The sequence below is a fragment of the Streptopelia decaocto genome (genome assembly GCF_964273445.1).
Source record: "Streptopelia decaocto genome assembly, chromosome: 7".
NCBI lineage: Eukaryota > Metazoa > Chordata > Aves > Columbiformes > Columbidae > Streptopelia > Streptopelia decaocto.
This window is the reverse complement of record NC_138661.1, coordinates 39,041,079-39,068,411: the sequence shown is the minus strand read 5'-3', so window position 1 is coordinate 39,068,411 and position 27,333 is coordinate 39,041,079. Positions and strand designations below refer to the sequence as shown.

The following is a 27,333-nucleotide window of genomic DNA, read 5'->3' as shown; positions in this document are numbered from 1 at the left end:
AACTTAAATTCTAAGTGAATTAGTAATTTTGTACTGAAGAAAGGCTAGCCATTTACTTAACTTGTTTGGATTTTTTCCCCATACAGCAGTAGATGACTTTTCTTTTAAGACATAAGAACAAAGTCTGACAACCAGTGTCTTAAAAGACTGAAAAATATTTATATGTCAGATGACAACAATCACAATATATCAGCACTTTAAAAGTCTAAGTTATTTTCTATTCTAAAATATAGAGGCAATAAGGAACAGCATTTATATACTATAAATACGTTGCTCCCTGAGCAGCTAGAAAAGTTTAATGAGAACAAAATTTAATTTCTGAACACTCTTCACAAACTGAACTATTTCATTACACAACAGCCAAAGATGTTTGTAAAAAATAATGTTATATTATTTTTAAACAAGTTTCACAGAATAACATTTACAAACATACGCCTAAATAATTTAAACACAGCAAATTTAACAGGTTGGTCATGCTACAAAATTACTGTATACAAAAGATAGTCAAAGGGGATGTTAAAAGTGCTCTCTTGCTTGAAGATTTTTCTAGATGCATCTACTTCTAGTGTAACCTGAGTCATCTGCTGCTTCTCAGGTCTCTTCTCACACTTTTCCAGCAGTTCTCAATATAATCACGGCATACATCAGCTCTTTGAAGAGGGGTCAATGTGCTAACAAGCAAGTAAAAACCCTAGCTATTTCCTACCACTAATTTAATTTTAGAATATTTCTCTAAGTAATAAAGTGGATGCTAATCCTCCATAATTTCACTGGGAAAAGCAGAATTCCACATGGCTTGCAAGTTTTACATGGGCGCTCTTTTCATCCATGAATAATAATGTGCTTACTACTTTACTGGGTGTGGTGTGATAGGGAAGAGCAAAGTGTAACACCAAAAGATGAGCGTTTTGACACTTTACTGAGCTGCTCCCTATGGGTGCGCAGGCCGAGCTTTGTTGTTGTTAGCTTATACACCGCATGGTGTAGCACCATCAATGTGCAAATCGGCTGCATCGGTTCTACCACCTGTGTATGTCTTCCACCACATCCAGTGCAGAATTTTAAAGTGCAAATTTTAAGATTTAGGAAAACTTATTTTGGAGGAGAAAAAAGTTAAGGGGGGGGTGTTGATTTGTTCTTGAGAGTAATAATGATTCATCAGGCAAAGCACCATTAAGCTGAACCTTCCACCCAGCTTTGAGCTGAAGCATCTCCTGACAAACGAGAGCCACAGTTTGTTCTTCTCTGACTGTGTTGTTTCATTGAAATATATAGTTTTATCAGAAGGGTTTTAAATTATATGCTAATTCATCACAGCATGAAGGGTGAAAGGCGAGGGAAGCCTTGTATTGCAAGTATTCCTTACTGCTGTTATAATTGTGCTGAGTCCAGATACTCCATTGCTTCAACAATGATTATTTTTGGTGGCAATTATAATGCAGCCCCCAAAAAAGCGCGAGAGAATTTCTGCTGTTAAATCTGTGAGTGGGCCACACAATGCCCACAGCTCCACCAACAACTGCAATAGCTCCTGGACTGCTCCCATAGAACAGCCTGCACTGGTCACTTACATGAGCCAGAAGTGCTCTTACCCCTCATGTCTCAGCAGTGGAGCTATGTTTCGTTCCAATCATCACCACACAGTGAGAACAGTGCTCTCAAAATGTTCCAAAATAGCCAAAGTGTGGAGTATTTGCTGTATCCAACACAACCTTCAGAAATGTATGGACTTGGACCACATTTAGATATTAAAAATTCAACCAGCAGGATTACCTGGCACTGGACTGCGTGCTCATCGCTCACTCTCTCCTGTCACATTCCATTTGAGGAGCTAACATCGCTGTACATACCAGACTTGTAGACATTGTGCTAGGAGAGACCAGCTACAGCAGTTCAAACACTTTTCGTTGTGGCCAGGCACTAGGACAAGAGCACTGTATGGTCTGTTCTGAAAATGTCTCCAAACACATAGATCAATTTGGCATTTCCATTTCTTGGAAGTATTCAGGAGTCAAGTTTTGCTCCACTCAAGCTGTGGCTCACGCTAACCACACTTTAATTACAGTCATCAAGGACACAAGTCAGCCCTGTTGGCCCACCACAGCAGGTGGGGTCAGTAGAGGCTGAGTGTGTCACAGGCCACATACCACCAAATCACATCCCTTTTGCCAAAAGTGGTTGGTTGCAAGTGAGCGGAATGGCTGAAGTTTTAAAAGAAGCCAATATGAAACGGCTGTTGACTACGCACTCTCTCATTCTGCTTCTTGGTCAATGGTGCCTTTACTAATGATAAAGCTTACATAATAATTCTAAAAGAAGTTACGTACAAATATAAAGTTGCCTGTGAGAAAACTGCTTTCTGGTCAAGAGAACAGCTGCCTGGAAATAGTTTGTGCTAGGTAAAGAATGTCCACAGTTTTTGCCATTGCTCTCTTGACCTTATTTTAAGCAACAGATCTAAATAAAACTCAAACTTTATCAGCAATTGCCAATTTAAGTTGGAATGCTTAAGAATTCCTCTAACAATCATAGAATAACTAGCAATACTTGAAACAAAACTGTGATTGTCTTGTAATCATCTTCTACTTCACACTGTTCACCTACAAATTAATTAGAGAGAGAACTCTCTTCTACTACAATTATACCTGGAGCTTGAGACCAATAACACTGTTTTGTGGGCCAATTGTACCTTTTAATCTCTGACCATGACTTCCAAGATTTCAACACCTTCACAAACAAAGTATTTAAGAGTGGTGTTCTGCCTCCAGCCTTTCTATGCCTGGTCTGGAACCCACAGCTACACTTGTCACCATTTTAATTTAAACAAAGATGGTACCGTGAATTAGAAGAAAAGCTTTTAAAAAACAAAAAACAATCCGCAGAAAAATCTACTCAGGTGACATCATCTGTTCTCAGAAGAGAAGAAAAAACCCCACACTATTGGCATCCAACAGTACAACCAGGTATGTCTTCATCATTGTTTAATGCATTTCACTAGAAATAGTTACCTGCCATATAATGGGGCTTTACTAAAACTGGTTACCCTGTAATGCAGCACATTTAGTACGTCTTCAATACTTTCGTTTCCAATGCGCACTTTCCATCTCATCTCACCTTCCCCACTGACTACATACACTTTCTCTCACTGCTCACACCTGTGCTTTCACAAAAAATGAATATCCCCAAAACCAACATTTTCTGTCCTCAAACCCAGGTCTTCTGTTCACTGCTTGTTTCTGTATTAGTATCAGCCTATTTAGTTATAGGAAAATTCCAGAGCGGAGAAGGATTATGTCCACTGGTGACCCAAACAAAAACTAGGAACCAGCTGTCAGCTAACAGGCCACATATTCCAATATAAAATAATTTCTTAGTAAAAAGCAACAACAAAAAAAGCTAGCAGATATTTTAGTCTCATTGAAACCATGCAAAGAATTCCCATTGCCTCTTCAAAATAAATAAATATATAAGTTATACATGGCCTTCTAAGCAATGCAGTTGAGTTCCAATGTGGGAAGCCCAATTCAAAACTTAAGGCCAGTAACAAGCAATTATCAGACCAATAATTTTTTTTGTGCGTTCACAACTACCGGGCTTGTTTGGCATAACAGTTAAGGGGATGAAAAGGCAAACTTACTTGCATATTTAAAACACTGATGGATTCCCATGACAAAATTAAACACAGCAAAGCCTGTAACATGTCTCTAAACCACAATAATGTTCTTTTGGCCTCAGTGTTTCCAATGATAATGTTGGTCAGCTGCACCTAACAAGCTAAAATTGTTCTATATAACCCAAGAGTGAATAACAAGCACCACTAATCAGGGATTAAAAATAGCTATGTATTAGTTTAGGTAAAGATCTCTTTCTAGATGAAGAGCAGACAAACTCAGCTCCACTGGTCTCTATAGCAGGTGTCATAAGCTTGACAGAACTGGTGTGCCCAAATTTTGGTAACTAACTCTTTGGGTGAGAGACTGTGGAGATAAGCTGGTCTTTTCAAAACTTCCCAAAAATTTTCTTCAAAACAAACATTTATATAAAAGTTCTATGTGCTGAGCTATCTGGAGTTACTTAAATAATTAAATACCCAACAAGACAGTGTCATCAGTTTGCTCCTTCTTCCTCTTCTTCTTCTTTAATAAGTAGGGTACCTAAGAGGAAAAAAAAAAAAAAAAAGAGAGAGAGAAAAAGATCTGCAAAGATTTACGAATAGATTATGCAGAGAAAGAGGTATTTAATCTGGACTGTCAGAAAGAGTCTGACTGGCAGAAAGAGGAAAGAGTTGTATTTTCTGCCACTGCTTCCAACTGACATGAACTTCTGCACACCTGAAGTGCTCTTAACTAAAGCCTTCAGCTGATGAGATATTCTGTTGGATGTTTTTCCAATGTTTCAGGTAACATGGAATTAAAAAGGTACTAAAGCAGGACCTGCAAAGATCAGCCTAACTTGGTCACTGGGAGATGCACCATGTCAGTTCAACGGTTAACAACCAACTAGCACTTCTCTTGTTGGGCCCCTACTTTGTGCTGCTATTTCCATGACATACATGACCAAATAAAACGGGATACCTCCTCAAAGATACCTAACTAGGATATCCAGACTACAAAACACAATTATATTAATGTGGATCCAAGGATAACTTGGATGTCGATAAAGCTGCACTGCACAGTAGCATCATAGCCTATACCCCTTGGGTACTTCTGCAAAAAAAATAAATCACCTTTTAACTGCCATGTTGAGCTAGGGCACATCAGACTGCGGCAGCCTGCAGGGTTCACGCCATTTCATAGTTATGGGCTCATGAATTTAAAATAAGTTGAAATGCTAATAGCCCCCCAAAAGATTTATCAAGTTATAAATTTTCCCCACAGTAGCAAACCCCAATGGTACAGGTAAGCTCACAGCACACTGAAACAACACAATCAAACGCATGCCTAAGTAACTAGTACAAGGGGCATGAAGGTTTATGTCCATTTACCTGTGCTGTCACCTGGGTAATGGGAACTGGGTCACACTGATGCTTTGCTCAGCTTGAGGCACAGAGTTGACCTACGGTGAGGCTTTGTGGGGAGAGCCCTTTGCTTACTGTATGATTGGGGTGCTCTGTTTCTTTTTTCAGAGGTAGGAAACAGAAAATAAACCACCACAGCCTGGTTTCTGTTGCTTTTTAGGTACTTAACTGCTGAGCAGGGTTCCTGGCAGAGAAACTAACAGGAAGGAGATGCCCATGTGCTGACAGAGACCTTCAATGTTTTTTTTTTGTCCGGTACATCTTCAACCATTTCAATAATTTTGAGGCCCCCATATAAGTCATCTCACATACAGTACATAAGCATAACAGGATCCTGGGACAGTGTAACAGGAAGAACCTTATGGCCAATTACAGTGTTTCTGACATCTTTTTGGTCAACATTCTAGTTTTTGTCATTTCCACTCTTACATACCATCCTCTCTTTCTACATTGCATAGGAAACATACCAGCCTCATTCAGAGCTGCCCACTGCTCCAGGCTGTGGGAATGCTTAAGAAACTAAGGGTCTAACCTTATACTAACAAGCTCACTCCTTGCCCATACAGATATGTGCCCTATTCTATTTTTTGTTTCATTCTCACAACATTTTCTGCTACAACAGCAAAGGAACTACTGCAGGCCATTCTTCACAGCAGTACACTTCTCTCAGCAAGCTTCCACTTCCCAGTAATTCTTAGTACTTCAGTTGGTCTGACTTCGATTTCCCATCTCTTACTCCCTGAAATGCAGCTGTCCTCTTGTCACCATTCCCACACTTGCACCTTCCCTGCTGCTACTCTGGCTCTTTATTAGTGTTACCCGTCCTGCTCTCCTCTTCATTGCTTTAGTAAACAGCAGAGAATCGTGACCAGCCACCATCTCCATTAACAATGTTTAAAAAAATATTTTTAAATTATCTCACTTTTAGTCACTAATCAGGACATACTTTAATATTTTTTCATATCAGTGACCCTCACAAATTGAGGGTCACTGCACAGAGGAGGATACTCAGGCATTTACGAAACTTGCATAAAGTTTTGAAAACTTTCCCTTACACCAGAAGCAAAACAGAGGAGGGAAGAATATTAATTAGATGGGCACACAGCTGAACTTCTGAGGTTATGATTCATTGCCCTTTGGTTGTCTCCATATTAAGCTGTTAACTCACACCCGTTGCCTCGTGCCCCAAACTCACCATCCAGCTTTTTCAGCTTGGGTACCCGTTTGGCTGCTTCGTCAATCCAACTGTTCTGATCAGAGGCGTATTTCTCTTGTAGTGGATTGCCTACAAACACCAGATCCTCTAGTAATGGCAGCTCTGCCAGTCTCACAAACTCTGCTGCAACCACAAAGGTGAAAACACCACACAGATTGTGGAACACCGAATGTACATATGCACCAAACCTTCCTTTCAAACATAAATAGCATGGGATACAATAGGATAGGGATTGCTTGGGCTTGAACTGGTGTCAGGTTAAAGAACATGTATACATTGTAAACGAAGTCTGAGAAAGATGATTCAAAGAACAAAATCCACTGAGCTTAGAAATTAAATTCAATATTCTAACTCTTTTTACTCTCATGCATGAGTGGATATTCTGCACGTATCTGCAGGCTTATCAGTGAGATTTAAAACTCTGTAACATACCAAACTATTTTTTACTTGGTGACTTAACTCATGCATTCACCACACTACAGGGAAAGTTACAGAATAGAGAGGCGCGCCTTACCCCAGTCTTTCACCAAATTATTTGACATATAAAGAACCTTCAGCTTCTTCATAACACGGATACCCCTCAGTTTCTCAATGAAGTTGTACGAGATCCACAGCTCCTCTAAAGTTTCTCCAACTGCCTCCTAGAAAATGACAGGACTACTCAGGTAAGCAGAAGTGTATATTCCTTATTCCTCAGATTCTCTCTTCACTCCCTATAGGTCACCTCATGTGAGAAAATAGGAAGGTATATTGGTCCTCATTTCCTATTAAGCAAATCCCTAATTATGCATGATAAATACTTAGGGGAATTAAGAACAAAGGATCTGAAATATATTTAGGAGGACAGAAATCTGATATTAGAATAAGACAAGGAATAGCTGGCTGGAGTAGTTGTTCTTAAGGCATAGGGGCAGAGGAGACAAATTTTGCTGCTTGTGCACTGCAAGTACACATTAAGTGAATGCAATTTAACAACTGCTTTAGAGAGGGTTTTATAAAATTTGAGGAAATGACTCATTTCAGGTCCATATATGTTTGTACCTGTCAGCTGCTTTCATAATTCTCTCAAAAAAGAGGTGTTTTTAAAACAGCCATTAACACATTGACTCTACATTTCACACTTAAGAGATGTAGCATCTCTGAAGGTGGGAATAGCTTCGAAGAGAAACATTTTATGGGAGAAAAACACAGTATCTCTTGAGAAAGAAAATAATTTCTATATTCATTAAAAAAAGATTGAAAAAAGGTCTTCTGCCCAACAAACCAACCAAAACCCTAAAAATTGAGAAGCAATGTAAACAGATCATAGAGAAAAGAGAAAATAAATAGTTAGGCAATAACATAAATTCAGCAAAGACTTTTATGAACATAGGAAATTATCCTACATTCTAGACAGCACTCCATTTTATTAGTGAAGCATTGATACTAAGAACTGCATACCAATCCATTCAAGTTCTTTATGTTATTTCTTCCCAAGGACAGAATCCTCAAATTTTCTGTAATAGATAAAAGAAATTTTCTTGTTATTTTTTTTTTTAGCATAACAAGATGCTGTAAGTCAGGTAAAATGCCATCTTCTACTTACAAACAAACTGCACTTTGAACATGCTGTCTTAAGAAAGAAACAGAACCTGCTGACCTACACAGATCATCAGGTATAGATGCAGTGAACAGCACAGAAATGCACCCATGAACATAAAGATGCTCATGTGTAGGTTACTTAATCAAAATCCAGTCCAGATAATGACTGAAAAAAAATGAGGATTTCACCTTGCACCTGTACTGTAACTGCTAACTTGCTTGTTTTGATCCTACATAGTTCATACCCCTTCTCCAGGCAAAAGTTATTGTGATCTTGTTTTAAGGCAGCAGATTTTATTTCTGTAATAGGGGCAACATATAAAGTTGCCTTACAGATATCTGATGACAGACATTTCAGTTTAGTCTAGCAGCCAATCAAAACTTCTTCCAAAGAGAGCTGTTCTTACTGGGGTTCAGCGCAATACTAGTGTAACTCAAAGCTATCACAAAATAGCAAGTCTGCTTGCATAACTCATTTTCATTTTTCACACAAGCTTTCCTGCAGGTGTAAATAAGCAAACTGAGTTGCAGCATGTAGCTGAGTTAACTTTGAATCTGTACCTTTCATTAATGTTTTAACACTTCTTAACTGCATTAAGGACCAAATACTTAATGATCATGTTTTGCTCCTGTACGCATAATGATTTGAAACACATGGTACAATAGTTAATGGAAAGACCAACGAAAGTTCCAGCCAAGTAGCAACAGATACTCCATAGACACCACATGTAGTGGCTAGAGACTGCTGAAGATGAAGGCTCAAGACTGCTCTAGAACAGACAGCTGTATGTTCTGTCTCAAGAAATGTACGGATGAAATCACACCTGATAAAACCACGCCTGGCAAATATTCTAAACCAAGATGATTCATTATCATTTAAAAGTTGAGGTACAATGATAATTTTTTTTTTTCCTTTTTAAGCACAAGAGCTTAATACACAATCATGCTCAAAAAAATGAAGAATCATAATCAGTAAGTCTAAGCCTACTATACTTAATATTCTCCAGTATATCCCTAAGGATCCCCATCCACAGGGGAGAGCGCAGGCAGATGGTCTTTTGGTCTAGCTAGCTATTCACTCTGTAACTCACATTTATAAATTGTGAGTTTGCATCAGCATTTGAAATTTGGAAGAAATGAAAGGATACTTACAAATACAAAAATGACAGGTTGCTGAAAAAGTCATGCCTTCAAATTGTTTCTAACTCCTGTTAGTGTTTTTTATTACTCTTGTTCTGAGATATTCTATATTTTAAAAGAAAGATCTCCCTCGTGGAACATTTACACTCTCTAAAACACAAAACTAACACTTGTTGCTGTTACCTAAAACATCTTCCTCACAGGTACAGATACAGGGCTGTGATCCATTACACAGAATTATCTACTCGACATAACCACAATATCAGGTATATACATTAATAGCAATATTTTCCATCTGAAAAGAGTACAGATGCTTAAAAAAGTTTCTCAGCTTCCTCTCTGCAATAAGCAATAGCAAATACGGAATAATTAGTCTTGTTTCCATAGCTATAAGCACAGAAGCCAACAGAGACAGTGAGTTCCTCATATTCTATACCTTTAAGAGACAGACCATGTAGTTCTAGTTTGTCTGGCTTTAGGTTCAAATACTTAGTACAGACTGAGTGTTTTGGTTCTACATTTTATTAATACAAGTATTTAAGATACTTTAAATGCTTTTCATGTTTTATCCCACTAAAATATTTGGTCTGTTTCACTTTTATATATAACTGCCTAATTATTTTTGTTCATGATAGAGTTACTCAATTTGAAATATTACAGTTCTTTGGAAAGACTACTGCAATATTTTTCTCTGAATAGTATTTGCAAATTGGGTGAATTCTGAGCATGTTATGAAAACAAGTAAGTTCATCAAGCTCCTTGACAGCCCAATCAGTGTATAACTGGAGAGGATGGGATTCCAGGTTTCTTGTCTGTCCAGCTGGCAGTTTGATGGGGACAAAAAAGCATGGAAACTCCAGCCCAAAACTTGCAGCTCTTTGCCAGCCTCCTGCCACAGAGTCAAAGTCTTGAAGACAGACCATTAAGGCTTCTGTCCCAAAGTCAGTAACCCAATGAGTTTCAAGGTTTCATGGACAGCTGCTCAAGAAATAAAAGTTCAGTTCCCCTTCTAAACAGATGGCACACCCCTTTCAAGTGTGAACCAAATCAAACCAAGTACATCCAGTCATCTGCAAAGTGAAATAACATTTTTCCATCCACGTCTCCAACACTCCAGCGTCACTCCAACCAATACCGCAATTATGGAGTTGTTGAACTGCAGACTGTCTCCGTCATGAGTGTGGAAACCGGTCATTAAATCACCCAAGAACTTACTAGGTGTTGAATATCATAACTAGGCCCACTGGAGGTTACAAAAGTGCTTTCTGAATGGATTTTGTTGTTGTTAAACCTGCACAGTGAGACAACTGCCAAGGCTAGTCCAGGGCTATGTGCTCTAATACACCATTACTGCTACACATGCATTCTCCAGTAAGACTGATAATTGTAAAGGTCACCTCTAATTTTCTAAGAGGAAGGAATTAAAAAGGATAAGAAGAGGTATAAAGCTGGAAACATATAACAAATTATGGTATATGTCCTATCCAAGCAACTCAAAACCAAACGTAATTGACCACTGTCACTTACTCAGGTTGCTCAAGTTGGCGATTCTTTCAATGCAGTTTGTAGACAGCGATAGTTTCCTTTAAAAGCAAGAATAATCAATTCATAGTATACAAGGGATCACTATATCAGAAGAGTTTCATGTCCAAACACCACTGCATTAGAAATAACTGTCTATTCTTCTCTCAACAGATAGTGAACTAACCGGATGTGTAAACAGACTTAGAATATCTTCAAACCATCAAGACTGTTATAACTTTATTTAGCTTCTGGGAAAAATACCATGAGTTACTTACATGACATATCAGATTACCTTTTTATGCCTTATCAAATGCATGTGCATTTACTTCTGAAATGGCTCTAATTTCTTTCTGAAAGTCCTGCATAGGTCTCCTTTTTTTGGCACAAATTTTGGAATGGGTCATGAATGTGCCAGCCAGCTGAAGGACTCCAAACATGGACCTGTAACTGTATACTGATAAACAGTATCTAATTTTTCTGGTTCCAAATAGCAATAAAGAATCTGTCCTAACATCATCTCAGTTAAGTGACAGAGATCTTTTAATTAAAAAGAGGAACTGAGTGTGGAAAGAAAAGCTTAGCTGAGAATAAAGAAGAGAAAGCTGCTGCTTTGAAGGCCACACTTAGACATAGTAAATACATATTTGCACAGTGGAGAGCAGAAAAATAGAAAATTAATATAAATAGAAGAAGAGAAAGGAGGAGGAGCGAGAAGGAGAGCAAGAAGGAGAGCGAGAAGGAGATTTGGTTTCCAACTTGTTTTTAACTGAACTTACTCGCAGTTAACAAGAGTGGAGAGAGATTCATCCATCTTCTCTACAGGAGGAATCTGACCATACAGTTTCACTTCCTTTGCCTCTGAAGCCTTCTGGCCATTTTTTTCTTCCTAAATAAAAGAGAAAGTGCAATTACTAAAAATTACTATACTAAAAAAATTACTATGAACATAATTACTATAGAAGTAATTCAAATATACTAGTAAAAGATATTACTGAAAAGAGAAAGCATTTTGAATACCGCTTATCAAGATTCCTGCTGGCATAGCATAAAGAGGGGAAGGCTACCTTACTTGTGCAGTACATATGCTTTATTTAAAAAGTTGTATTACACTTGAGCAATTTAATTAAGGGGTCCTCTGCCATAAAGAAATGGGAGAATAGACAGAAGTTTAAAATTCTGAATGACAGTACTTCTTACAGTGACATACAGGAGCCACAACTACAGCAAATCTGTAGCAGAAGCAGATTCTTAAAAGCTCAGACAGAAAAATCTCCTTCCCACTTCACGCAGAAAACTCAGAACTCATGCCTAACTCACAACACAAACTGAACACAGGGGAGTACATTTTGGGGTAAAACTTCAACAGATTCACAGAATTAAGAATCTAAAGAAAAAAAAATTAGCCATTAAAAAAGAGTGTGGGAAGATTTCCCACTTCAGAGAACACAGAAAAAGACAAATTTCTTATTTACAATGTAGGTTGATAATTTTTTAGATTAAACACTTTCAAAAGTTCAGAGATTTAGAAAGATGGCCACAACTTCATCGTTTGGGTTTATTTAAAAACATACTCTATTAAGCCTTTTAAAATTCTGAAGTAATGGTAATTATTGACTAAACACTTGGAACAAGTATCTATTTAGGTAGTACCACCAGTTTTGACAGCTGCCTCCCTGAGAGCACAAAGGGAGCACTTTGTCAATTCACTCATTGTTCAGGGGGAGGACTGAAGGTCCATTAAAAAAGGAGAAATCTACTCCGCACTTTCAAAACAAGGACTCTTGTTTTCTCCCCCATTTTTATGCAGCTACTGAGAAATGAGATAGCTGAGGTCTGGCCTGGTTTATATGGCTACTTTGTAATGAAATGAATTGCATCCCAGAAGTCTTTAAGAATCCCACAGCACAAGATTAGGTTTTGATAACATTATTTTCTCTCCTATGTACCAAAATATTTCAGGCAACTTAATTCAATAAAAAACTAGCATGTTGTCTTGTGCATTTACTTATATTCCAGTTTCTGTCCAAATTCAGTGTGATAGTATTTTTACTCAGAATTAGCAATTTAGCAAATAAGCATGCCAGATGTTTTGCTAGAATATAGTGAATGTGTTCAAACTAAGTCACTATATAAATGTGAAACTTCCATTTTATTTTCTAAGAATAACACGGTATCTATTTGCATGTATACTCAGTTTATAATCTATCAGTTTATAACAACAAATAAGAATGCATTTTTTCTTAAAAACATGAAAGAGAGCAAGCTTCTACCACAGCCTGTGACCAGCAGTGAGCACTTGCAGGAAGCAGTGAGCACATCCTGATACTCTTTTAAGAACAGGTTAAGTGTTTGCTAAGCCAAAGTTACTTCAATTTAATTAATGTCACCCCGACTGTAGGATATAAGGAAACCCTTATGGCAAAGGGAAGAAAAACATCTGGATTGCAACAGAACACCAGATCCAATTTTACAAGTCACATGGACCCAAACTAGGAATTGTAACAGGAAGATTTAGAACCACCCCCAATAACATGGACAGAAAAGCGAATTCAGCACTTCATGCCTAACACTGATGGAAACTCAGTGACACGGGTCTATTGTCCCCAAGAGACATGTGACAGAGGAGCAAATGGAAAATAAATCTTTAATAGGAAACATGGAGTTCAGGTTTTGGAGGGCAGATAGAGTGGGGGAGGAAAAGCAACATTTTTTAATACTTACTTCACACCTCTAATAATGTCGTTGTCTGCAATTTGTTGCATTCTAATTCTTATTAGGAAAGCAGGGGTGAAGTTTGTGGAATATACCAACATAACTAAAAAAAACCACGAAATACTGAAGGTACTAAACAATTATAAAATTCAAAAAGGAAGTAGTCTTCAATTACAGACTTGTACCTTGAGCTGATACCACAGATCTTCTGGCTTTCAACTGTACCTGCCCACACTGCTCACATCCAGATCTTCTTCAGACCAAAACACTTCTAAGGTCTTGCTCTAGCAGCTGGCCAGATTTAGCAGGAGAGTGCATGTCCACTGAACAGCACATCTGTGCCCTAATCTAAAATTCACTGAGACCAGGGAAAGATTCTCACTGATTTTACTGGACTGTGAACCTGACCCCAGAGTATCCTATATCATCATTTGAAATTACATCCGCATCCTCGCCAACAAACAGCTTTCCAGAGGCTCCAAGGCCAGGTCAGTTACTGCCCCAAATGACTGCCTGCATTGGCATAGTACATCAAGAAATAAAACAAGCAAGAAACTCATTCTGAGTTAAGCTCTGCACAATATGAGGAACACTATGTTAAAAGACAATAGCAGAAGTTTTGCTGACTTCAATGCAGCGAGAATTTCCTACTTGTTTATTCTGTGGGAAGGACTGCACTCAGGTAAAATGAACAGCACATAATTAAAACATAAGACATCCCCAACTTTAAACCTCTTTGTAGTCTCAGGCCTTCTATCAAAGCATATTCAACAGAATAAGGCAGGTGAGCAAAACAGACTCATGTTTACCAGCTGTATCAATTTAACAAGAATGTACAGAAAGTTCAACAGAATGTATTATACTTAAATAATAATAATAAATTTTTTACTTTGTGAAACTCCTTACAGCAAATGTTTCAAGCAAACATATTTCTTACAGTAAGTTTGAAAAATAAATTTAGCTGAATACAGTAAAACCCCATGCCACGGAGTACTGCAAAGCAGCTAAATACTGTTCTAGTACTTACCCATCTGGCTAGAGCTTCTTTGATAGTGGTTGCTTTTGCCTAAAAATGAAACAAATTTAAATTAATATTCATTGCAAATTTTTAGTTGGCTTGATCACAGCAAACATATCTTCCCTCCCTTCTCTCTCCTTATCCTGCTTGTCTACCCCTTTCTACCACTTCCTGTATTATCTTCCCACACTGGAACTCCCCAGTGCCCTGTAATTTTAATTTCTGGGGTCCTTGGTAGCATTTTCAGAAGCAACCAACTGCCTTCATGCAATGACATTATCTTCTTGATCTTACTCTCTGCCCCATCTGGAGCACGTGTTTGGGAATGTTGCTTGTTAGCTTTGATAGTGAAATTTAATTGAATTCAAAGACATCGGAAGTTACTGCACTGAAAAATGTGGCCTAATGCTCTTAACCCCGCCACACTTTCCATTATTGTGCATTAGCAACTTCCTGTCTGAAAGCAAGTCAGTGAGTAGACAGAATGATGAAGCCTCTTAAGATTCACTGAGGGAGATAACATACATCTTGTCAAAAATCAAGAGCAATCTGGATTGTTTATATTTGTTTTTCTCTAACCACTTTATGTCCAGTCACATCATGAAATGTGAAAACATGTATTATTCAGTTAGAAAAAAAACTGAGAGCTGTTGTACAAGGCTCTTAGAGGATTGACCCACTGACCAACTTTCTGTTGTCACTAACTCCAACTCTTCTCCCTCACATCAGACTTATCAAAACCAAGCGACGATAACCAAACCAGTAGTATATAGAGAAACTCTGATATATCCTAAACATTAAACATATTTCAAGATGTCTTTCAGATTAAAAAGTGCCAGAGATCAATCTTTCACAAAAACTGATCAACAGCCTTCTTTCCACAAAACCACGCATCTCTATTGCTCTTCAGTGTAGCACTACCATATGTGGATAGAAGCAGCCTTTCAGGTAATCAGATATAAAAAAAAAATAATGACCGTAGAAGTCAAAGCAACAAAGTAGCTTCCAAGCAAAATTATATGCAATCACCTCGGTCACAGAGCTTTAGAGTTGAGTACTTTACTCTAGACCACTGGAAACTCTGAACCACGCAGTAAAAGACAACAGTTGAGGCAGCTGCACATGAGAGAATGGCTACAGCCCCTGCCCACCCAGCAACAGTCTCAGACCCAACAATGCCAAGGACTCTGAGCACACATTTCAGATATCAAATATGCCTTCATTTAAACACGTATCACTAAACATTCTCAGATGTTCTAGCTGCTCCTGCCCACTGACAGGTGTTCATTTTAATCCTATCTATACTGCGTGAGAGCAGCTGTAGGTCACATTGTAGATGACCTGGCAAACTTGTGCCATGGCAGTATCTCCTCAGTGTCTGCTGCAGACAAACACCTACATGACCTCCTGTTCAGATCACATTCTTAGTTCCCACTCCAACAGCTTCATGAAACCCTTTTAACAGCTGCCAGCGTGCCAGCAAAAACAGCTGGCTTCCAGTTAGCCAGGTTTTCTGGACCTGAAATTCATTGCATTTTTCATAATTATGGTGGCCAATTGTCATGGCATTCAGGTACATGATCTCAGACACTCTTCTGTTGAAGACAGAAACAGACTTACATGACCAGTGCCTGCTTCTGTTTCAGTCTCATGCCTAAAACAGGACTAGACTTTAAAACTAGTCATCCACAGGAGCACAAGGACCAGCTTCTTCCCTGACCTCTGCTGACTTGTCTCTCCTGGGGTAATATCTGATTTGGTGGAAATATGAAAATCAGCCTAGTGGCTCATCAAGCAAACATGTATCAAGGATTTTGGTTTTTTCTTTGAAGTGCACTTGAAATGTCCCTATTTTCTGCCAAGAGAGGTTACTTAGGGGAAACCTCTCTCTGAGAAGCCTATTTGCAGGGTTCCTCGACCTGTATATTTAAAAGTTTCCTACAGGTATTTAGATTAAATAAAGTCATGTTAGTTAGAGCATTCAAAATGCCAGGTGATCCAAAGCTGAAATTGTCACCCTGAAGAGTCACTATCAACATTGCAGGAACAAGAAACATAACACTTTAAGGGGAAAAAACATATCCCTGTACATGCAGAAGTTGTAACAAAAGAAAGAGTTGCCCACCAAAACATGGCTGTTGGACACAGAGTATTTACAAAATTCAGATCCCCAAGAGAAAGTAAAACAGTGACACTTTGCCTTAATTTGCATACATTTATTTATATGTTAGATAGAGCAAAACAGAATTTGCACAGCAAGAGATACCAGGCTAATCAGTGTAATAATTGCAGATAGTGCTGCCTTAACTGTATTAACTCGGGTTTTTATGTGATGGCATCCCGGCCTCCCAACAACTGCAGGGTGAAAATTAATTTTCTCCAACTACTTTGATCTGTCCCTGAAATACCCATTTTCCAAGGAACAGTTACAGGCCACGACTCCCCCGCCTTACCCAAGGCCTCTAGTTCTGGCCAGCTTATGCCGCGTCCGGGCTGCCCGGCGCCAGACACCAGCACGGCGGAGCCCCGGCCGCAAAGGGCTCGGTCCTCCCGCGCTACCGCTCCCTCAGTCCCGGGCGGCGGCGATGCCACAGCCGCTCCGCGGGGACCGCTCCGGGGCAGACCTGAGGGGACGCCGCTCACACACCCCAGCCCCTTCCAGCCCTCCCCACCCCCATCCCGGAGCAGGCCCCGTCGTTGGGACCCCCGCCAGTCACCCCCAGGTCCCGGAGACGCCCCGGCTCAGCCTTCCCCAAGCCCTCGGCTCCCCAGCAGCCGCTAGGCCGGCCGCCACCCCCGCAGGCCCAGCGCTCTCCCCGCCAGGCGCCCGGGTGCCTGTGCCGGCCCTGACGGGACCCACCATTGCCGTTGCTACCGTTAACGCTCCGGTTGCTATGGCACAGCCGCTTCCCGCGCATGCGCAGCGCCACGGGCACGTCGGGGCGGGGGGAGCGAGCACGAAGGCACCCACACCTGGCGATCATAGAGATGCGCTGCCACAGGGAAAGTCCCATCCCGGAAGTCCCGTAGGGGGCGGTCCGTGATGCATTGTGGGACGCGGCGGAGGGGGCGCGGTGGTCTTCCCGCGGAACGCCCCCTGGCGGTCGGCGGGCGAACGCCCTCCCTCCCCCACGTCCACTCCGGTGGCAGGCCTTTTCGCCCCCTCCGCTTGGTGTTAATGGTAACGGTAGCGGTAAAAAAAAAAAAAACCCACGAGCATAATCAGACGCCTTTTATTTAAACAATCAGTGACAAAAAGTTACAACAATTTGCAAATGACAAACAGCGTCAGCGCCAGGCGCCCACCCGTTCCGCGGCAGTTTGATCCCGCCCGCTGCCGCTCGGAGCCACTCGGTCCATGCCCGGGAGGAGCCCTCCCGGGGCTCTGCCGGCGGTCGGAGCTTTGCCAGAGCCCGGCACAGGCCGTACGGCCCTCTCGGAGTGCTTGGAGCCCCCTGGTGAGCTGTGCCGCAGGCCTAACCCCCCCCAGATTTAGTAAAGCTGATCCAGCCACCCAAGCAAAAGTCTCAGTGGAGCACTAGGGGAGTTCTGCCAGGTAAGGAATGCAAAACAGTATAAATAACGTGGCTTTAACTAAGGCCATAATCAGGCACTCCGTTTAATGTATACTTCAGGACATAGCTACATTATCTGCAGAGTGTCTGTGATGTATCTTTGGTCTCCAAGTAGCATTATACATATACAAAATCCTAGTGCAAAAGTTGGCTGGTTTTCTATAGATCATTTTATGATTGATTTTGTCCAGGAATATCCTGACCTGTTCACAAAAGGATCTTCACAGTAAAAATTACATTACTTTTATTTTTCCTCCCTTCTTTGTTTAAAAAAAAATAATTCAGCTTTCCAACAAATGAACTATTCAGAAAAGAATATGTCAAATTCTCACATAGCCTTGCTTTCTAATAAATTGCATATATCTGACAACATCTAACACTGAATTACTTTAAAGGCTTGTGCTTTAGAAATGAAGTCTGAGGACTTCTAAGCTACCTGATTTTATTTACAACTTAACATTTACTTCCTGAACCTCCAGCTTGCAACCTTGCATAGCTATGGATATGCTGAGGTAGGACTGCAGTGTGGAGACACAGGTATCAGTACTGGGAGGGTAAGAAAACAAGGCTGGGGAAGTCGCTGCTCTACTAGTTACACAGCTCCAAAGACCGAAGATGCACATGGGGGCAGACCAAACAAACAAAAACCTTCAGACAACCCTTTCCTCTACAGTTGCAAATTGGAGTGAGTTTGGAAAAAAAACAGGATACTAAATGTGGGTGACACCAACAGGCACATCACAGCAGGCTGTGGTCCTGGACTTCCGTGGCTACTGGTTTTAGTGGAGATTCAAGCAACACATATAATTCTGCAAAGGCCTCTTCAGCCAGTGCAAGAGTTTAGCCAGACAAGGTGAGAAGGCATTTTGCATGGAGTGAGCAGGATGGAGCTTCTCTTGCAAGGAGTGGATGGATAAATTGGTCAACTGGCAGTGATGGCACGTGCAAAACTTGACTTCAATCAAATGATAAGGAGTAATAAGAGTTGCAGAAAGCTAATGAGACCTGAGCAGCAGCATAATGACAGTTAACTGGAGAGAAAAGATCTCTGAGAGCAAAGCAAAATTCAGTGCCATAAATGAAGGTTTTGTATCTTCCTGGGCAGCTCTGAAACTGGTCTGACAAGATGACCTTGGAAGGAGAAATTATACTGATAGTGGCCCTTGTAAAACAGGCCTTCAGCACTGCCACCATTCCAGCAAGATTTTCTCAAGACATCAACTCATTTGGGAAGAAGTTGTTTCTATCTGCATGGTGGAGAAAAATAAGGCACTAGCCAAAACTTAATTAGGATGGGAAAAAAAAAAAAAACAAACCAAAACACAACAGACATTCTCAGGCAGTCATAGAAAAGATATCCAAGATTTGGATTTGTTGGGCTTTTTGTTTGTTTGTTTGTTTTTCTGGGGGGTGTGGGGATTAGTTGTGGTGTTTGATTGGTTTCAGTTTTTTAAGTATTACGATTAAGTAATCACTGCCATAAGGTGAGGTTTTTAGAGTTAGCCTTAATGATCTTCTACTGGCTAGGTTTTCTGTCTCTCAACTCGGCTTCCCCCCCAAGAACAGCTGGCAGCATCTGTTGGCATAATTACTAAAGAGTTCCACAAGTAATTAATCCCTAATGTAATAGCAGGTATTATTAGTTTAAAACAAGCAACAAAGAGAGGAGTAAGACTTGCACATAGCGTAACTGCACTTAACTGTGCTTTAACCTATCCAACAGAATTTTAATACCCCGAGTATCAAATGCCAATCCAAGACACTATAGGAACAGATGGTTACATCCCTAGTACAAGAGAGTGCTAGTGCTACTATTCTCCTGGAATGATGTGAAATGTACTCTTAATTTTCCTACCTTACAGGTAGGTTTTTTTGGAAAGAAGCAGACTGTGTCACCAGAAGACTACTACCTAAGGTCAAGGTATACAAACCTCATTACAAATAGATATCCCAAGCTTCATGTAAATAGAGAACATTTCCAAAGTGTATATGGCTGTAAATCTGGCCCGAAGCCAGAATCATTCATCATTTTGATGTCAGAGTTCATCACCCATGGGTTCCCATCATTCCCCAGGTATGATCCAGTCTGTCATTGCCGAGGGTGCAGGCTAGCTGTTAAATTCTCTGAGTTATAAATACCACAAGAAAGTACCTACTACTCTCTTCAGATACTTGTTTCTTGATACCATCACCAATTCAGGCTGTCAAATTTGTACTACAATACAGCCTACTTATTGTTGTTTCACTTCTCTGTGTACCTAATTAAAATAAGTTAGGCTAATTCAAATAAATACCTTTCTTTTTGGATTTAAGCTTGTACCTAAGTAGTCATTTGGTTATTTCATATTGCAAAGCTTTTCTCAAGTCAGTCCCTCCAATTCACGAGTCATTTTGGTGGCTCAAGCTCAGTCCTCTGCAGTTCTGCAACTGCTTGCAGGTGCTTAAGTGTTCATCCCAAATGCAAGTGCAGAAACTCCTGAATCTTCCCCCAGGAGTGCTCCTGTGCATGGGCATGTGCTTTGCTCTCTCCACCCCCCAGAATAGGCACCCCCAGAACACGATCCATAGCTACTTGACAGAACGGAGTAGAAGGAGGATCAATTCGGTGACCTGCTCCTGGATAACTCAAGAGTTCAAAGTTTTCTTTCCCATGCTGGCGCAGACGCCCAATTGCCAGCTCAGCATATAAGGAGCTCTTCCACATACGATCATCTTCCCCTACCACTAAGAGAAAGTGACCTTCTGCTTTTTCAATGGGGATCGTGCAAGGAGAATTAGCAGGCTTTGTTGGGTCATCCAGAGCTTCAAAAGTGTCATATACACCAGTGTCAGAAACACTGACCTTATTCATATCAAAACGCAGCCCAGGCAGAGTCATCTCACCATAATGGAGGTCTGCAACTGTGTTTGAACTACAGCCGGAGATACAGACAGCAGCCACTACTTCTGGCAGGAAGGTGATCATGGAGAGTGCCAATTCTGCCCCTTTCCCAGTCCCAATCACGCCAACTCCTGGTCCTTTCACCTTCAAATAAGACAGGGGGTGGGGAAGGGCAGAAGAAAGGAGTAAATGAAGTATGCATTATAATGGGATTAGCCATTAACTGCCTTTGGAGTTGTGCTATTAAAAAAAAAAATAAAAGGTTAGGTTAATTATTGATGTGACCTGTTGGAAAGCTGCAGACTGGACCCAGGCTCCTCCCTCTGCTTAGTGTCTTATTTTTCAGAGACAACAAGAGCTGTCAAACCCCATAAAATAACACAGACAGGCACAAGAAGTACCATCACTTGGACCTCATGGAGTCCCTACTACATAGTTCCATGCAAATATTTTCTCTTTTTCCCAAAACAGGTAACCGGAAGTTCAAGCACTGTCTGTTTCTATGTATTATCTCAGGCAAATAAAGGAACCTCACAAATGGCATTTGAAAGATTAGATAAGTAGTATTTTGTCTTTTTCTAGCCTGGAAAGTTAAACTGAAAGCAACTCAAATCAATTCCTTTGATGACTATTGAGCAGTTTTGTATCTTCTTCTCTTAAAATAATCCCTTTAATTTAAACAAACAAAAAAAATCCCGTCTTCATCACCACTGCTCTTGTTTGGAGGATATTCTAGCACTTTACTATTCTAATGATCAGGAATCTTCTCGCTTCCAGCATGAATTTATTTTCAGACAGCTTGTGCTGGAAGAAATCCACTCCCTGCAGTCACATGCGTATCCGCCTAAGCAGGACCTATACTTTTTCCATTATTGGGCCTAAACCTGCCCAGCAGAAACTGATACTCAAAAAAAAAAAAAAAAAAAAAAAAAAAATTACCGGCACCACTCAGGCCTTATAACTCACTTATCCTGAGAGATCTCTCACTATACTCACCTTTGGGTGACGCTGTAGGAATCTAGCTGCATCCTGAAAGTACTCGAGTTTTAATTCTTTCATGACTTTAGGCAGATCTTCAAAGTCAAAATATGGCAGGGAAAGAGCAGCAAACCCACGGGTGGCCAGGAGACTGGATCTAAATTCAGTCAAACCTCCTTCATCACCATACATGTCAATCACTCCTGGAAAGGGGCCATCTCCTATATTAAAAAGAAAAGGTACAGAGGATAAGTATCAAACAAGACCCTAAAAACTATCTGGTGAAGCATGAACAACAAAATATAGAAGGCTTAAGACGTTTTCTATTAATACTCATTATTTTTCCATTTGCACAGCAGAGACTAGAGAGCCAGAGCTGTATCCCACTTAAGCTGTTTCAAACTGAGAATAGCTCCTTACCTTCCTGTAAAAATATGTGAACAGTTAAACTTACCCGCCCCCCCCGGGAAAAAAAAAAAAAACACAAAAAAACCCCAAACCAACAACACCCCCCCCCCAAAACACACACTGCTAAAATATATTTTTCAATGGTCTTATCCTCCCACTTTCAGAACAATCATACTCTAAATCAGCTATTTTCCCACAAAGAAGTCACACTTTGATTAGCGAAGTGTAAGGTCATTACTAATGAGGCAAGAGCACTGAGCTCTAGAAGTAAATTCTACAAAAATTCAACAAACTCTGGAATAAGGTACATTGAGCAAAGCACAGCGAAGAGACACCCATTGCTAGATGAAATCAACTGGACATACTAGCTCTGTCTCAACATCAGCACTGTAACACTTGGCAGCAGAACTGCTATTGCAGATGTGAAGAAACAGGCTAAAACTGAGAGCTATATGGGTACGGTTATGTGTGTGTGACTGATATCTAGATAAACATGCATATACAAAACTGCACAAATAATCAGAACCACAATTTTAAATGACCATGCTCTTGCAGTCAAGGTCGTGTTGTAATGTTACTGTATGCCATGCCAGCAGGTCCTGAGTTAAGAGGCTAAGCATACTGCCTCTTGGAACTATCAAGACCCCAGGCTGGCAATTTCTTTTTTTTTTTTCTTTTTTTTTTTGTTTTCCTGGCCAGCAGATGTCATCACTGATGCACTCACTGCAATTATCACACCAGAAACAGTACCTGCTTGTGCAAGAGCGCGTCAACTCTGGCATTACCTGTATGCAATAAGGACCTCTGGCATTTCAAGGTGCTTGAGAAAAGGAAGTTTTGGACAAAACATTGTGGAACCCTCCTAATTGCTGCAGGGGGGCAACTCAGCATTCGGGGGAGGCAGAGTGCATCTGCCACACTAACTTAAAGCATTAGGAAATCAGAAAAGGACCTAAACATGCTTTTAGGTTCTTTTTCTTTCAGTTCTGAAATGTTTCATAGAAGTTTAATATTCTACTTGAGAGAAAATACGTCTGGATAAACTCATCATAACGCCACAATCAACAGTAACCTTTTGTTAACAACAATCAGCTTAGATGGCTAGAAAATAAGTAGTCGTTCATCACTCCTACCTGGAAAGCTTTCTAGCCAAGAACATATGATCAGAACGCAGTCAAGTATTAATGCATTTTTCTCTCATGAAGACAACCTTTAACTTACACAAGGATCCTGGACTGCCTTCCTGAGTGCTTGCACATGCTGAAGTATATGGTTTCTGCGCAGCTCACTAAAAAGCAGGATGAAATGGGCTAGACAACCTTACTACTGCTTGAAAACAAACAAAACCCACACCTGTAACTCTTTCCTGAATTGAGATATCTCTTATTAAAATTACAGCCTAAGCCCACTTGTGTCATCTCACTTTCTTTAAGAACGGTTCATGCTTAAGATCCTTATCATAATAATATTAACATTTTTCCATCCCTGGAGCAAAGAAAGGTATGGTGGTAATGCTGTAACTGGATCCTCCATCAAGAATCATGCTAGTATCATTTAAGCAACAATTCTGGATTTTTCTACACTATTACACCACCAGACTTTCTAAAGGGAAAAATGCAGTTCAAGCGTGCAGATGTCTAGATTCCCACTAAGCTCAGCAAAAATCCAGCTCATCCTCCAATATATCAAACCAACCATGTCTCAGTGATGGAAAATCCAGAATGCTGACTAAACATTTAATCCAAAATTCAAAGTTCAATCTCTGTTGTTTTTTCTTCAGTGGACTTTGGATGTGTATCTAAATGGATAAAAAGATTATTGGTTTGGAAATCATTCACTGAAGATCCTTAAATCTCAAATAATTGTAGTGGTACTTAACAAGACTTGCTGAACCAAGTCATTATAAAGTAGAGGTAATACGGAGGGCAGTTCTAGTAGCACAACCCTTAATGAAATACAATAAGTTTAAACCATGGCTCAAGCGTACATACAGCATCAGTGTAATGTTTCAATTTCCAACAACATTATCAGTCCATCAGAATATCATGCCTCATAAACCACAACCATTCCACAAGCAGAACAGGTAGAACTCGCTCAGAAATCTATTATTGCCTTTATACCATAGAACAACTGAAGTAACTACACTATTAACTTTGCTCTGACTCTGTGTTAACAGAGGTGGAATACCTATGTTTTCTAGAATCTCTTCCACTGCTCTGTGTACCAGCATGCATATTTAACAGAGAGGAAAGATGCTTTTTCAGTTCCATCTTACTCGGGGTAAAATCCGCGGGAGATTTAGCACAGGCTCACACAGTGAAGCACATCAGCTTTTCGAGATATTACAGATTCCCGTAATCCAGAGCAAACATCAAACCCACTGAAAAATCGTAAACTGCGAGCAGCGACACGGTAAACTCTACAACCCTTGTTCTCATTTGGCTTCTGCCTGTCCCACAAGAGCCACCTGCCGGAGCCTGCCCTGCCCGCTGCTGCCCCTAAGGACGAGGCAGTGTGGCCACGCACCAGCGGGACCGTATGCCCACAAGCCTTTGGGAGGGGTCTCCGTTAAGATTTGAAGGAAAACAGCAAAACCAACGAAAACCTGCCACCTGCCCGCAGGGCGGCCTTCACATCTAGTATGGAACATGGATTTCCCGGGTGATTTCCTTGATATGTTTTTATTTTAAGAGAGTTTCCTTGCTCTGGACAGAGAAGCTGGGGGTCCCGCCGGCCCCAGGGCGAAGGGCTCCGGCCGGGGCACTCACCGGGCGGCAGGAAGAGGGAGCCCCTTACGCCTCCCTCCTTCAGCCGGATCCGCCGCACGCCGGGAGCCGTGAACCACCTCTCCACCTTGGCCTTGGCCACCACGGGCCCGGGGACGGCGCGGGGCAGCCCGTGGCCCTGGTGCACCAACATCTCCACCTTTATGGGGGTGCCGGTGCTGCGCGGAACGAGCCGCTGGTACGGACTCTCCATGCCGGCGGGGGCGAGGCTCCAGAACAGACCCATGGGCTCCACGCCGGTGTAGTCCCCGCCGTGTGAGGCGTCCGTGCCCAGGTGCAGCTCGCCGCGGCCGTCCGCCCGGTAGTGCGCACACGACTGGAAGAGACAGCCGCGCTCACCCGTCGCCACCGCCCGCAGGGTTACCGGCTGCCCCGGGTCCAGCCCCGCCACCCGCGTCTCCACCCGCTCGTCCGCCAGGGCGGCGGCGGGAGACACGGTCATGCTCACAGCCCGCCGCCGCGGCGGTGGGGCCGGCGGCGGGGCGCGGCACAGGGCCCGGGCCGAGGTGGCAGCGACCGCTCTCCACATGACGGCGGCAGCTGGGCGAGAGCCGCTGCGACAACCTCAGTAACGGCAGTGCGGCCACCCCCCCTCCAGGCAGCCTCAATCGATAGCGGAGCCACCTCTCCCCGCCCGGGCGGTGCGTTGCTACAGCGACAGCGCAGGGGCGGGACAGGCACCTCCCGCGGGGCCGTTCCCGCCTCTGCTCCGCCTCGCCCCGAACCATCACAACATCCGGGGCACGCAGGTGTCGATGGGAGTTAACGTTTCCTTTTAACCCATTAAAAAATACAGTAAATGCAATGCATTTAAAAACACCCATAGAATTCACAGAAGGCACGAACAGCAACTTATTGTATCCACTCAGCTGGGGTTTGTAAAGCACTGACGTGTTAAAGCTTTTTCAAAAAAATCCTCAAACAATAATGTGAACTCAACCAGCAGCTCATGAAGAATATTCAGTGCTTTTTCTTTCAAACTCACACTTGGATGCCAAGGTTACTGACAATCCCTGGGCGGGGGGGGTGAGCACCCCTGCTGCCCCCACCTCCTCAGAGACAACCAGAAATGGCACCCAGAGGCCTGCAGGGCCTAGTAGGAGAGACATGGGTCCCCACCATGGGAGCGCCACTGCCTCACAGCCCCTTCCAGTGCCCCACAGCCCCTTACAGCCTGCCTCCCCACACACAACAGCAGCTCCTACAACCTGGCCGGCACTGCGCTCTCTGGCAGGGCAAAGATGCCTCTGGAGCTGCCATGGCAGCTTTGCAGGCTTGCAAGGTAGCAGTGCTGACAGGCAGGCAGCTGTGGAGGCAGTAAGGGAATGTGCAGGCAGAGAGAAACTGCCCTTCAGCACTGCTGTGGACCTACACAGTGGTATCGAGCCTAATTCTGTTGTTTCTTCATGCTTATGAATTTTCCAAACCCACACAAATGTCTCGTTTCTATTGCATATGCCCAGAATGTCATGTCAGGCTATGGGCTGTTGCTGTCTATAAATCATGGAATCATAGAATGTCCTGAGTTGGAAGGGACCCACAAGGATCATCGAGTCCAACTCCTGTCCCTGCGTATGACAACTCCACAGTTCACACCATGTGTCTGAGGGTGTTCAGTCTCTTCTCGAACACCGTCAAGCTTGGGGCTGTGACTGCTCTGGGTGAAGAACCTTTTCCTAATGTCCAACCTAAACCTCTCCTGGTACATCTTCCTGCCATTCCCTTGGGTTCTGTCATTTGTCATTAAAAAGAAGAGCTCGGCGCCTGCCCCTCCTCTTCCCCTTGTGAGGAAGCTGTAGCTGCCATGAGGTCTCCTCTCAGTCTTCTCCAGGCTGAACAAACCCACTGACTTTGGCCGCTCCTCATACAGCTTCCCCTCCAAACCCTTCACCAACTTTGTACCCCTCCTCTGGACACTTTCCAGTAGCTTAATATCTTTTTTATCCTGTGTTGCCCAGAACTGCACACAGTGCTCCAGGTGAGGCCGCACCAGTGCAGAGCAGAGTGGGACAATCACCTCCCTCGCTCGGCTGGCAATGCTGTGCTTGATGCACCCCAGGACACGGTTGGCCCTCTTGGCTGTCAGGACACACTGTTGCTCATGTTCAACTTGCCATTGACCAGAACCACCAGATCATTCTCCACAGAGCTGCTCTCCAGCATCTCATCCCCCAGTCTATATGTACAGCCAGGGTTGCCATGTCCCAGGCGGAAAATCCGGCACTTGTTCTTGTTGGACTTCATGCGGTTGGCAATTGCCCAATTCTCCAATTTGTCCAGATTCCCCTGCAGGGCCTCTTTGCCCTTGGGAGTGTCAACAGCTCCCCCCAGTTTTGTGTCATCAGCAAACTTAGTAAGCAATCCCTCAAGTCCTAAGTCATTTATAAAAACATTGAAGAGCACTGGCCCTAAAATGGATCCCTGTGGAACCCCGCTAGTGACTGGTCACCAGCCTGACATAACCCCGTTTACTAGAACCCTTCAAGCACAGCCCATC

General features: G+C 42.1%; 1 protein-coding gene across 2 annotated transcripts; it reads right to left on the bottom strand.

Annotated features, from left to right (window-relative positions):
- Nucleotides 1–139: 139 nt before the first annotated feature.
- On the bottom strand, nt 140–25,461 carry DNAL1 (dynein axonemal light chain 1). Of its 2 annotated transcripts, XM_082057649.1 has the most exons (10): nt 24,819–25,461; nt 21,661–21,863; nt 20,356–20,808; nt 14,218–14,256; nt 11,255–11,364; nt 10,482–10,537; nt 7,674–7,729; nt 6,748–6,874; nt 6,213–6,356; nt 140–4,154 (listed from the first exon to the last, which is right to left on the bottom strand). In XM_082057649.1, the coding sequence occupies exons 1-10, from the start codon at nt 25,363–25,365 to the stop codon at nt 4,108–4,110; spliced, it is 1,782 nt and encodes a 593-aa protein (XP_081913775.1). In that variant the 5' UTR covers nt 25,366–25,461; the 3' UTR covers nt 140–4,107. The 2 variants fall into 2 exon arrangements, with proteins under 2 accessions (XP_081913775.1, XP_081913774.1); XM_082057648.1 differs by lacking the exons at nt 20,356–20,808; nt 21,661–21,863; nt 24,819–25,461 and adding an exon at nt 17,069–17,221.
- Nucleotides 25,462–27,333: the final 1,872 nt, after the last annotated feature.

What these genes read in the sequence shown, in the direction of transcription:
- DNAL1 (XM_082057649.1), bottom strand. Translation starts at nt 25,365, where the DNA reads ATGTGGAGAGCGGTCGCTGCCACCTCGGCCCGGGCCCTGTGCCGCGCC. An exon ending in CTTCTACTCCGTTCTGTCAA is followed by an intron (nt 14,257 to 20,355) that starts GTAGCTATGGAT and finishes TTTCATTTTTAG; the next exon opens with GCAAAAGCAACCACTATCAA. An exon ending in CGCCAACTTGAGCAACCTGA is followed by an intron (nt 7,730 to 10,481) that starts GTAAGTGACAGT and finishes TATCTATTACAG; the next exon opens with AAAATTTGAGGATTCTGTCC.